Here is an 11582-nt window from a genome sequence, read left to right as displayed (position 1 = left end):
GCAACAAGGTGGGTGTAGGTCTGACCAGGCATGTTGGTATCATGTCACTCAGGGCAATTTTGACCATTTGGATGTTATCTGATTGGCCATTGGAGGGTGTTGCGCAGGGAGTGAGTGACATGTTGAACCCCTGCATTTTAGATTAACCTTCTAGTTGGGGCTAGGCTGATGGAGGATGGATGAAACAAAGGGGTTGATTAGTATGTGGGAGACCAGTTGCATAACAGAGGGAAGTGGGGAGAAATGAGGCCTAACTACAGACAGGGTGTCGAGGGTGCAAGAGTGGAGAGGGGCTCTGATCTTGTCAGGATTCTTCAGCAAGGACAGGGAAGCATCTGTGTCTAGGAGTAGTGCTGAGTAGTATCCTCTGTGTCCCAGCCTCCTGTAGATGGTCTGGGAGAGAGGTGATGCTCCATCAGTGTTTGCAGGATGCTAGATCTTTGCTCTCCCATGTGACTTCATGGCATTCTAAGGATGCCACACCCTGAGGAGCTTGGGATGTGTGTGATGAGGTGTCAACTTGTCCCTCTCAGCCTTTGAGGTTTCAGAGTTGACATAGGGAGATGGAGTGACCCTGGAATCCTGGGACCCAGCTCCAACCCATGGCTCAGGTGATTTTGGGAGTCATTTCCACAGTGTCCTGGCCAGAAACAGCAAAATGGATGGTTTTCTGGGGCCTCTTGAGCTTTGTAGGTTGTCGCCCTTCACTGATAAAGTGGTGCCCCTTTTTATCCCTGGTGGTGCCGATAGACAGAAGAGGACATACCACAGAGAGCTGCTGTACAAGGTCTTTTTCTTTGTTATCATGGTTGGTTTTGTACATCTTAGCATTTGCGTCATACAAAGTGGGGAGCAACAGCCATGGCTTTAGGTCAGGTTCAGTGGGGCATGAGAGGGTGGCCCTCCCCTCCCCCCAGGCACTGACACATTTAAAAGAAGCAGAGCAACAAAGACACAGCACAGATGCGGGAAGAGGGCTCCCCCGCATGAGCAGGATGGTCCATCTCTCCTGGGTCTCAGTAGGACCCCTAGCTGTGTCCCAGGGCCAGCACGAGCACCTCCCGTTTTCTCCCCAGTGAAGAGGGTGGGGCAGCAGGAATGGAGACTGGAGCAGGGGACATCGGGTGGGAGGCATGTCCTCCTTATTGGAGCAGGTCTGACTTCAGCCTCCCTGTGCAGCCAAAAACCCTGTGGAACTCTAGAAGGCCAGAACAGTTGGACTGTGGAGGTTGGTAACCCTCCCCTTGGGCCTGGAAAATCCCCTATTTTACTCTAGCCACAAGCCTTTTGGATGGCTGCTTTGCCCACCAGCTGCCCCACTTGGAAGGAGCCCTGGGCTGCAATACTTCTAGCTCTCTTTTCCATACTCTCACTTTCTCAGTCTCTCTCATATACACCTGGGATGCCCTCTTGACATCCTGCTTCCATTTGAACAAGCACACTACAAAGGTTTGCTGTTAAGGACATGCCTTCTGGGCATTTTTGGGCCTAGATAGAGACATCCACATTTGGAAATCCTGGCCCATTACCAGTGCCCAGCACAAGGAAACTCAGAGAAGGCTCTTCTCGCTGGTGGAGAATCCTAGGGACAGGAGGAGCCTGGGTGGCCCTGCCCAAGGACACACATACCCACATACCACACATACACATTTTCAGAATGTGATCATTCTGTTTTTAGTCACCTACCAAAAATTACTCCTCCCTTGTGTGTCATATGAGTGTGCTGAATTCTTGGGCCACTCTCCCTCTCATTGTGTATCAAGTACACCGTCCCATTTCTGCGTGACACACTCATCCCTCCTCCCATTCAGTGAACAACACATATGTCCATCCCAGGTACACCGCATGAACACCCCGTCCCTGCTAGAGCATCTTCTGTATATTTTCTCCTCCTACGAGTGTGTTGCACACAGACATCCTCTATGGCCTACACTTCAGGCTTCTCATTATAGTCAGGTCTGTGTTAATTGCTTCCCCCTGGATCTGACAGTGATCACTTTCCATTGGAGGAAGCAGGGATGCACCAGGCAGAAATTCTTGTCCAATTGCCCCACCTCCAGAAAGACCTCGAGTCCTGCTGCCTGGGAGTAGGATGGAGGAGTCTGGGAGGTGCACTCAGACTAAGCCAGTCCAGCTTAGAGGGGACTAAGGTGGACCTGAAAAGCTCAAAGCCCACTCTGGGGTCCACAGGGGCTGTGAAGACCACAGGGACACTGTCTAAGGTGTTGAGATATATTGAATGGCTAGGTTACCTTGCTTATCTGCAGCTCTCTGAGTCTTGGTCTCTGCCACCTATTTGGCACTCCATACCCTGGCCCTGCCTTTAATGTCTGAGGGTCCCTCTCAAGGGAGAGACCTGTTTTAACACCAGTATCTACTCCTGTGTCCAATGTGACTCCCACAAAGGGACTAGGGAAGCCTGGGACCTCTTAACTGGGCCCTGTTGTCTCTGGCCCAGGACTCTTGAGAATGACCATCCTGCCCAGGTAAAAAGACACAGACAAACAGACATCAGGGGTGCAAGGTGGCTCCCCATCACAGACATAGGCACAGACACAGACATGGCCCCCTGGGGGGCCTGAGACGGGCACAAAGGGAAGGTGTGGGGTGGGGGAGGAGGATAAGCCCAGGGAGCTGGAGCTTCCAGGGCCCTGCTCCTCAGAGAAGGGACAGATCAGGGGACTCTTTTGGTTCCCTAAACATATGGATTGTTTTGTTTCATCTTTAAAGTATTGCAGTCTAACTGATATGGCTTTAACTATTGGAAACGGACAGAGAAGACACGTGTCTCTCTGAAATAAAAGCATAAATCCACTAAAATGGAAAACCTGCAAAATGCAAACAGGCCAATGGGGCAAAGGCTTCAGGGGCAGGCAAGTCGCCCCCTCCCTGGCCCCTGCTTTTGGGATAGGCCCTGGTGGGGGCCTAGCATGGCTTCCTGGAGTATTGCCTGGGTCTGTTCCAGTGGAATTCTGAGGACCTCAGGCAGGAACCCCCCTAAGGGTGGGAGGACTCTAGGCGAAGGACAAGGTCTCCTGTCAGATGTGGCCACCTGTGATCAATGGTCTGAAGGCTGGGAGGGAGCATCTTAGCCACTTTCTTTCTCTCTAAACACACATCCATGCATACAGCTGCTTTTTCGGACCCACACACGAGAACATGACAGTATTAACACATCCGGCAATTCTTTCAAACATACACTTCTGTGACATCTAACATATACTCATTTCTCCTGACACACATGCCATTGTGAAAACACATGCATATTCAAGCTAACACATGCACTCTCTAAACACATATAAGATGGCTGGCAAATGGGACACAATCACAACTCAACTATACCACCTCAAACAAACACACATAACAAGGCTGCCTAACATATACAGTCACTAACATGGAGATAATGATAACTAACACACACACACACACACACACACACACACACAATCTCAAGGTACACCATACTCCAACCACACATACCTACATAAAATCTCTGGACACACAATTGCTGATACCATCTCTGTTACACTCTGTGCCACACATAAACTCACTTTCCTCCTTCATTTGGTACTCCCCTCTGCCCCAACACCATTCTCACAAAACTGGCTGAGGAGGTGGCCTTGGCAATCTGGAGGTGACTGGGGGGCAAATGCCAGTCCCATACATCCCAGAGGAGAGTTTGTTCTTGGCCGGTGGGATGAATAGACAGATGCCTTCTATCAAATGGGGGCTGGCTTCTCCCCAGCAACTTGGGGCTTTGGCCAGGAAGGGTCCTCTTGGGGACCATGGGGCCCTGGAAGCACATGGACAGGACAGAGTGTGGAAGAGGGATAGATAGGGATGGGGGCAGTGTGGTCACACCAAAGTGGGGATCCCACGGCATAGACTATCACTGCCCGATGGCTCCAAGTGTTTTTTGGGGCCTGGGAAGCCCCTTGGCTGAGCAAGCTGGGCCCAGCCTGGCAGTGGGGTCCCAGGACCTAAGTGGAGTGGAAGAGAACAAAGGGTTACCCTATCCTGGGTTCCTCCACAGATGTGTTAAAGTCCAAAGAGGATCCATTTGGAGGGACCAACCTGGCAGGGGCCATGCCTCTCTGGGTGAGGTTTGGGAAGGGTGTGCTCCTGGGCTGGGTGTCACCAGGGAGAGAGAAAAAGGAGAGCCCCAGCCTCCTGAACAGATCCTAGCCTGTCTAGACCTGGGACCTCTCAGGCTATGTCCTCATGAGACAGGCTTACCCTGATTCCCTCAGAGCCAGGCCCCTCAGTGCTCCTGCCCTGACCTGGAGATCCGCTGGAGGATCAGAGGCCAAAGGTCAGCATGCTGGGCAGGGCTGGAATGTGTCATTACTTTGGCTGGCTGGGGACAGTGGTCCTCCTGGCAGTGGGGAGCATGAAGGAATGTATGGGGGTTACCACACTAACATAGACCGTACGCTTCTAGAGGGAGCCATCCAGTGCCTTTGGCCCTGGGTTCAGTGCCCCCTGCTACAGAAAAGCTGTCTTCCCTTTTCAAACTACTGTACTTGGGAGTGGGGTGGGACTTGATACCCTGGGATGAAATGGGGTGTCAGAGAGTGCTGAGGGGAGGGACCCCTGGCCAGGGAAGTGGGGCAGAGGCCAACTGAGGTTTTCCCCTTCAGAACTGAGATTTAACTGAATAAAAAGAAAAGAAACAACAACAACAACAACAAAAAAAAAATGTAACAAGTGGAGTGAGGCTGGAGCAGGAGAGCCCGTTACTTCTTGAACATGTCCTGCAGTGGCCCAGGCAGGTATTTGAGCACCGTGTCCAGGATGCTCTCCTCTTCTTCCTCCTCCTCATCCCCACAGCCTGCAGGGATGGCCTTCTTGGGCCGGGTCAGGCTTCCCTCACAGGGCTGTTCAAGGGCTGCCTTCTCCTCTGCCTCCTTCTCCTCCTTCTTCTTCAGCCCATACTGGGGTGGGGGAGAACAGAGAAGAGTATGACAGGGGAGGTAAGGAAAGAGCTGGGTCTCTGAGTCATGCACACTGGCTTGAGGTGGCTCAGGAACACTTCTTCTTTTTAAGACAGGGTCTCACTATGTAGTTAAGACTGACCTGGAACTCACTATGTAGCCTAGGCTGGTCTCTAAATTGCAGCAATCCTCCTGCCTCAGCCTCCTGAGTGCTAGTATTATAGGTGTGCGAAACTACACCCAGCTTCAGGAACACTTCTTGAACCTCAGTCTCCTCCTCAAAAATTGGGGTTAAGGGTGCCATCCCTGCAGGACTGTGCTTGATCCTCAGTAGGTGATTAATAAGGTAGAGATGGAGACTGGGGTTTTCTTTAAATCTCATACCTGCCCTTTATAACTTGTTGCTCTTTTGAAATCCCAAAGATCTAAATACTGATAGTTTTCTCATAGGTCTGGATTAAAAAAAAATTTTGGTGACAACCCCAGGTTTGAAACAGCAGAAGACTACTTATAGTCTTGATTTGTTGCCTGGTGCTCCCAGGCATGCACTGACTTGTTTGGCATAGGTGGCAGCCCCACTAGGGGATTTTCTTTAACATCCACAGATTCTGCATTCCACATATATTTGGCCCCAAGGGTCTTGGACCTGTAGCACTTTTCTTTTATGAGCATTAATCCCCACAGTCGTCTTTTAAGGGAGTGCTTCCTGTGACACCCATTTTTTTCTGATGAGAAAAGTGAGGCTCAGAGAGTACTAGGTCTAAGGTGAAAACTGGGATCCAGGGAAGCCAGAGGTCAGGGTCTCAGGGGATCAGTTTACCCCTCTTCTCTGTTACCCTTCATGGGGTGCTGACCTTGTCTCGGATCTGCTGCCGGACCTTCTCACGCTCGGCCTCCATGCGTGCATGCTTGGCCTTGCGTTCCTCTTCCTGCTGCCGCAGAGCCTCCTGCCGCTCTTCCTCCTTCTTCTGAGCATCCGGGTCCTTCTCTTCCTCTCCGCCCAACATTTTCCCCATGTCCTTGGTGGCCCCTGAGTGGACAGTATAGGGAGGGAAAGGGCAGGGTCATGTAGGGGGACAGGGATAGGGAGAGGGGGCAAATGGTCTGAAGGTCCCTTCCACCTGGGTTAGGATCCCCCGATTGGGGGTGTATGATGTGGGGCTCACCTCCGAGGGCCTGCTTCATGACGAAGTCCATGCTGCTGGTTCTGATTAGCTTGCTCTAGCCCACGGCTGAATTTGCGCTCTGTGCTCCTGGCTGGCCTGGCTGGGAGAGGTGTTTCAACCTGGAAAAGAGAAGGTAAGAGTCACGTGGGAGATGCCTCTGCTCAGGCAGGGCAAAGGAGTCCCACACATTGAGCCCTCACTCCAGTGCAGAGGCAGGGACCACTAGTCTGAGGCTGGGATGGAGAAGGAAGCAGCAATTTATTGAGCACTTGCAATGTACCAGAAACGTGTGCTTCCACACAGCTTCTGATCTCTATTTTATAGCCTTTCTCTTGACCACATTGCTCTAACTTGATCAAAGCCAAGAGTATTGGAATAAGCCTGGAATTTGGGGTCAGACAGAGCTGTGTTTTTGTGCCATGCTCATTCATTATGTGCTGTATGATCTTCAGCAAATCATTTAACCTCTAAGCCCCCAGTTTTCTCCTCTCTGAGACAGAAATGGCAGTGCTTCCTTTCCTAGGGTTACCGTGGAGAGTGGAAAGAATCCATCTAGGCTTGAGGATCTACCTATGCAATGACTGGGCATGTGCTGTGGCACCAACATATCAGAGGTGCGTGGAGAAATGGGAACAGTGGGCTTGGAGAAGCATGTCCAGACTGTGGAAATGGGACAAATGGACAAATCAGTTATTTTTACTTCAGTATACAAGTAAGTTTTGTGTTTTGTAGCTTAATGTTGATTTTTATTTTGAATTACACATGGGGGTTATTAGAATCATAATCTTGGGGCTTAGGGCCTTCAAAGTACTTAGCATAGGCCTTGTAGGTACTCTGCTAGTGTTGTTCTCCTTCCCTTTTCCCTAAATCACCAACTTTCAGTTTTTATTATCTTTTTATTGTTATATTTTTGCCTCAGAAGATTTTATCCTAATAAAAATTTAATAGGAATCTCAGTATGCAAAACATGTAAAAATGGAACTCTTCCATTAGTAATGGTGGGAAGAGGAAGACTAGAGGCCTGGAAACTTCATCTTCAGCTTTCTTTTTGCCATATTCCCCTGTATCCCTGAGATAAACCCCAATACTCTAACTGACAGAGTTTCTTTTTATTTTAACCACTCAGTTTCAGAGGCTCTTGAACTGATAAAGCCACCACAAATCTCTTTTCATGTGTGAATGGGAACATTCATGGGCTGTCCAGAATACATTGTGTTTTGGTGGTCAGCTGAGGCCATGCCTACGCCCAAAGCCTTGGACTTTTTATGATTTGGGTCCTAGGAAACGGTAGCCAAGAAGCCAGGCTGGATGTTGCAACTAGGTTTTCAAGGTCACTGGCTCTCCTTTGATGGATTTCCCCATTTCTTTCAAAATGAGAAATCTTATTGGCAGGCTGAGGTTTTTCTAGTATGGGGACCAGTAACTTATCAGCATAATCAGACATCTTGATAGGTTGTTTTGGGATAGAGAAAATCATGACATAATGGGGAAAAAAATCCTCAGGGGCTTTGGCATCAGACACAACTGGTTCAGAATCTTAGACTTAACACTTGCAGTCTATGTATGAGTACCTGGGAAAGATTCAATTTGTTCCCTGAAAAGTGGGGACTAATAAGGCTACCTTGTACTGATGTGAAGGAGAAGAGATACTGATCAAGTTCTTGCAGTACAATAGGAGCCACTGCTAACTACATATTTATGTAGACTACATTTAGGCCAAAAAAGAAAGGCATTCCAGGAAATATTAGGGAACCCACCCTGACCCAGAAATCGGAGTCTGAAGGTTTCTCAGTTCAGTCAAGATGTTTTTTTTTTCAATTGATTTAAGACCTTGGGAAACAACTTCATTCTCAGAACAGGAAATGAGCAATGTAATAATCAAGTGGTTTCAGGAATTCTTGAGTTCTTTCTCAGTGTATACATGGAGCTCAAGGAATTGGCAGGTGGTGGTAGAAGATGCAGGGCTCTAATCTAAGATGTTCCAAATGGGTAGTCAGGACACTTGGGCCTCAGTACCAGCCCTGTACCTGACTTGTGCAGGACTCTGGCAAGTCTCTCTCCAGGACCAACTGATTTTCTAGGCTTTTTTTCCCAGGGCTTATACTGGAGTATCTGCAGTGTGGCTGACCTCCCCACTGTATCCTCAGACCCTCTCCTTTTGGGGCTCTGTGACTGTTCTTCCTTTCCTTCCACTGTACCCTTCTTTCTTTTTTTTTCTCTCTTCCCTTTACTGGATCCTCTTCTTTCTGTCCTTTACATAAGCTTATTCCTCAGGACTCTGACCTCAGGCTTTGCCACTTTTCCCTCTCTAAATTACCCTGGGGCCACTCTTATATTTTAGGGGTTTTAAGGACAACTTAGACGCTTAGACCTTTTATCTGGGCCCAAGATCTCCATATCTATTTGTGCCACAAATATTAACTGAGCACCTAGTATGTACTAATTGATGTGTTAGGCACTGGGGATTATTGGTGAACAAGAAAGCAAAGCCTTGTCCTCATGCAGATTATGTTCTGAGGGGTGTGTGTGTGTGTGTGTGTGTGTGTGTGTACACATGCTCACATGTGTATGTAGAGAAATAGACAATGAATAAATAAAAGAAATACATTTGGCTTCTTTTGGGCATCTACTCTTGGCTGTTCTGTAGGCACCACTTGAACTCAACATACCATCACTTTATCACCAGACTTTCACCTTACTCCAGACACCTGTGTTTTCATGCATTTATTCAGGAGACATTGACTATCTCTGCCATCTCTCCCCAAATTTGCAAAGCACATCTGCTCAAGGACTGAGCCTTCTCAATGCGTACATCTCTATTGCTCAGGGTGGCCCTTACGTAGCCTATTGGGGTTACTTAGCCAAGCTTTTAGGTCTACCCCAGAGTCCTGCTGCCCAATCCCAGTGTGGCTCTCCCAGCTGTTGAGCACTTGATTTTAACCAAAAGCTAAGAAGTGACCCCAGCTTTAAACAATCTCTTGTTCATTCTGTTGAGAGTCTCCTAACCTGATTCTTCATTTCTCTAGACCAAGGCTACTCCTTATCCTCCCTCCCCAAGGTGACTTTTCTCCCTTATCTTGTCTTGTGCAGTGTAGGGGGCCTGAACTCTGGGGTTAGGCCTACCTGATGCGACACAGATGCTGTCATTTTCTAGCTGTGCAATGGTAACTGACCTAAGCTCTTTGATACCAGGTCTTCTCTATAAAATGAGGATTATGCTTCCACTTTGAAAAGCTTTTTTTTTTGGTACCTGGGATTGAACTTGGGTCCTTGTACTTGCAAGGCAGGCGGCAGAACCACTGGGCTACATCCCCAGCTACTTTGAAAAGTTAAACATAATCATGTTTTTGGCACATGCCTGTGCTCAGTAAACAGTAGCTGTTATCAAAATGATGAATGCCAGCTAGTGTGGACTTCTCTAACCTCCCCTTTCTTGCCTCTTGGGGGATTCCCCTCCTTCTGTCCTAAGCCAATCCATCTGCCTGTGCTCTGGATTTTTCTCTTTCCACAACATTCTTGGTCCATTTATCACCCTCTCTTCTTCACTTCTTCTGTGTCCTCTCCGAAGATGTCTTGGATCCCCTTTGTCTCCAACTTCTTCCCTGAACCCTGCATTCCTATTAATCCTTGTCCTGATATTGTGATGATGAGGTCTGCACTTAGTGTTTCCACATCTTCACATCCAGGTCAAGTCCATTGTGTTGTGAGACCAGAAACCTGCTGTCTCTACATCTAAACGCCCTGATCAGAGTAGCCAGTAGGCTTTCTAAATGCCAGACCAGGAGTATTTTCACTGCCCTCCCCTCTTCCTCCTCCTTCCATAGCATCAGATGCTGCATCTGCCTCCCTTCCTCAAATTTTTTTAGCCTTTTGAATCTCCTCCTGAATTCTATGACACAGCACTCTTGTGGATTTCATTCTACCTCTCAGGTCTCTCTCCTTTGCTGGCTCCTTTCTTTCCCTTTAATATGTAGGTATTCTCTAAGGAAATTCTCCCTTCTCACTGCACCTCTTTTCCCTACGTTTCCCATAGAAATCTCATCTACTTCTAGAGATTTAGTGTCCCTATCTATCTATCCATCCATTTTCTCTCCCAAACCTGTATATTTAATTCTCTGCTGAATGCTGTTATGAGAATCATCTCCAATTCAATCTGTCCAAGATCAATTTTATCCTTGCAACCCCACAACCATCTTTTATTAGGGGAAGCATCCTTTGTTCCAGTTGCTTCAAGTGAAAACCTCAGTCATTAAATTCCTCATTCACTCATCCATGCACTCATTCATTAACTCATATGTATTCCTTAAGCACCTGCTCTGTGCCAGACACTATTCTGGGTACTGGGGTTACGGCAGAGAAGAAGGAGTTCCAGCACTGCCTGTCAGAGCATTCAGTGGGCTGGGAAGATAGACCATGCATAGCAGATCACACTAGGAACTGGTGAGTACAATTGGGATGGGGGCACAGAAGGAGAAGTTGGGAGACTGTAGCTTCATAATACTTCCTCCATTCCTACCTTCCTCTCTCCTATTGTTGCTAATGCCTTTGTTAAGGGCCTGGGGGTTCTGGATTTGTGCATAACCTCTCAAACTGTCTTTCACCCAGCTCTTATCCATCCTCCACATGGCTGCCTGATTAATCTTCCTAAAGGGCAGATCTGCTTGTGCAAACATACCCTGCAGTGGCTCCCTATGGCCTTGTTAAACTGAACACAGTCCTTGTGCTGACCTTCAAGTCCTTACAGTCTAGCACCTACCATCTCTGCCTTTCATTCCTCATCCCTTGCTCTGGCTCTGCTACAGCCAGACCCCATCTTATCTTCTTTCCAGATTCCCTCCCACCCAGCATTCATGCATGTGATTCTCACAGCCTTAGAACCTCTTAGCCTCATTTTTCCTGGTGTGAATCCTGGCTCTTCTACTTGTTAAGTGACCTTGAGTTAGTGTCTAGTGTTTCTCATGTGTAAAATGAAGATAATGACACACATGCCGGGAACCTGTTGTGAGCATTAATTGAGATAATGCAAAGTGCCCACCAGATTGGCATCTGGTACCTTATAGGTGCTCATAGCAACTATCATCATCATTATCATCATCACCAGCATTATATTTCCAGATATCCCTGGCAAGATGTCATAGTGTCTTCAACTTCTAAGATCCACAGCACTTTCTAGGGCAGTACTGCATGCCACCATCTCATGACTTACCTGCCTGTGTATCTTTCCCTTCCTAATTATTCTGAGTTTTTCTCAGGGCAAGGCCTGTATCATATTCCTTGCTTCTCTCCTCAGAACCCCCTACAGGGTCGATCCTCAGGATCTATCTGTAGGGTTGAGTTTAATGTGTCAGAGCGAGTGTACGAACTTGGACATCGTGTGAGCGTGTGTGCTGGTGTGTGTAGGTATTTTGCCAGGTCCGGTCCCTTGCCTGCAGTGAAGGATTTGGGCCTAGCCGCCAGGAGGCGCTCTTCAGAGCGCCTGTCC

At 48.2% G+C, this 11582-nt stretch overlaps 1 protein-coding gene across 4 annotated transcripts in view; it reads right to left on the bottom strand.

Moving 5' to 3' along the window:
• Positions 1-776: 776 nt before the first annotated feature.
• The window catches only part of Cplx2 (complexin 2), a 79455-nt gene continuing 68649 nt past the window's right edge, over positions 777-11582 (bottom strand). For all 4 annotated transcript variants that reach the window (XM_033761644.1, XM_010622139.2, XM_033761645.1 and 1 more), the window contains 3 exons: positions 6101-6219; positions 5789-5964; positions 777-4934 (listed from right to left, as the gene is read on the bottom strand). In XM_033761644.1, coding sequence (XP_033617535.1) covers positions 4737-4934; positions 5789-5964; positions 6101-6131 — 405 coding nt within the window. In that variant the 5' untranslated portion in view covers positions 6132-6219 and the 3' untranslated portion in view covers positions 777-4736. The remainder of the gene's footprint in view (positions 4935-5788; positions 5965-6100; positions 6220-11582) is intronic.

The sequence above is a fragment of the Fukomys damarensis genome, unplaced genomic scaffold (assembly GCF_012274545.1).
Source record: "Fukomys damarensis isolate Sample0158 unplaced genomic scaffold, DMR_v1.0_HiC HiC_scaffold_9, whole genome shotgun sequence".
NCBI classification, from domain to species: domain Eukaryota; kingdom Metazoa; phylum Chordata; class Mammalia; order Rodentia; family Bathyergidae; genus Fukomys; species Fukomys damarensis.
The sequence above is the reverse complement of the archived record's forward strand: the minus strand, read 5'-3'. Positions and strand labels throughout refer to the sequence as shown.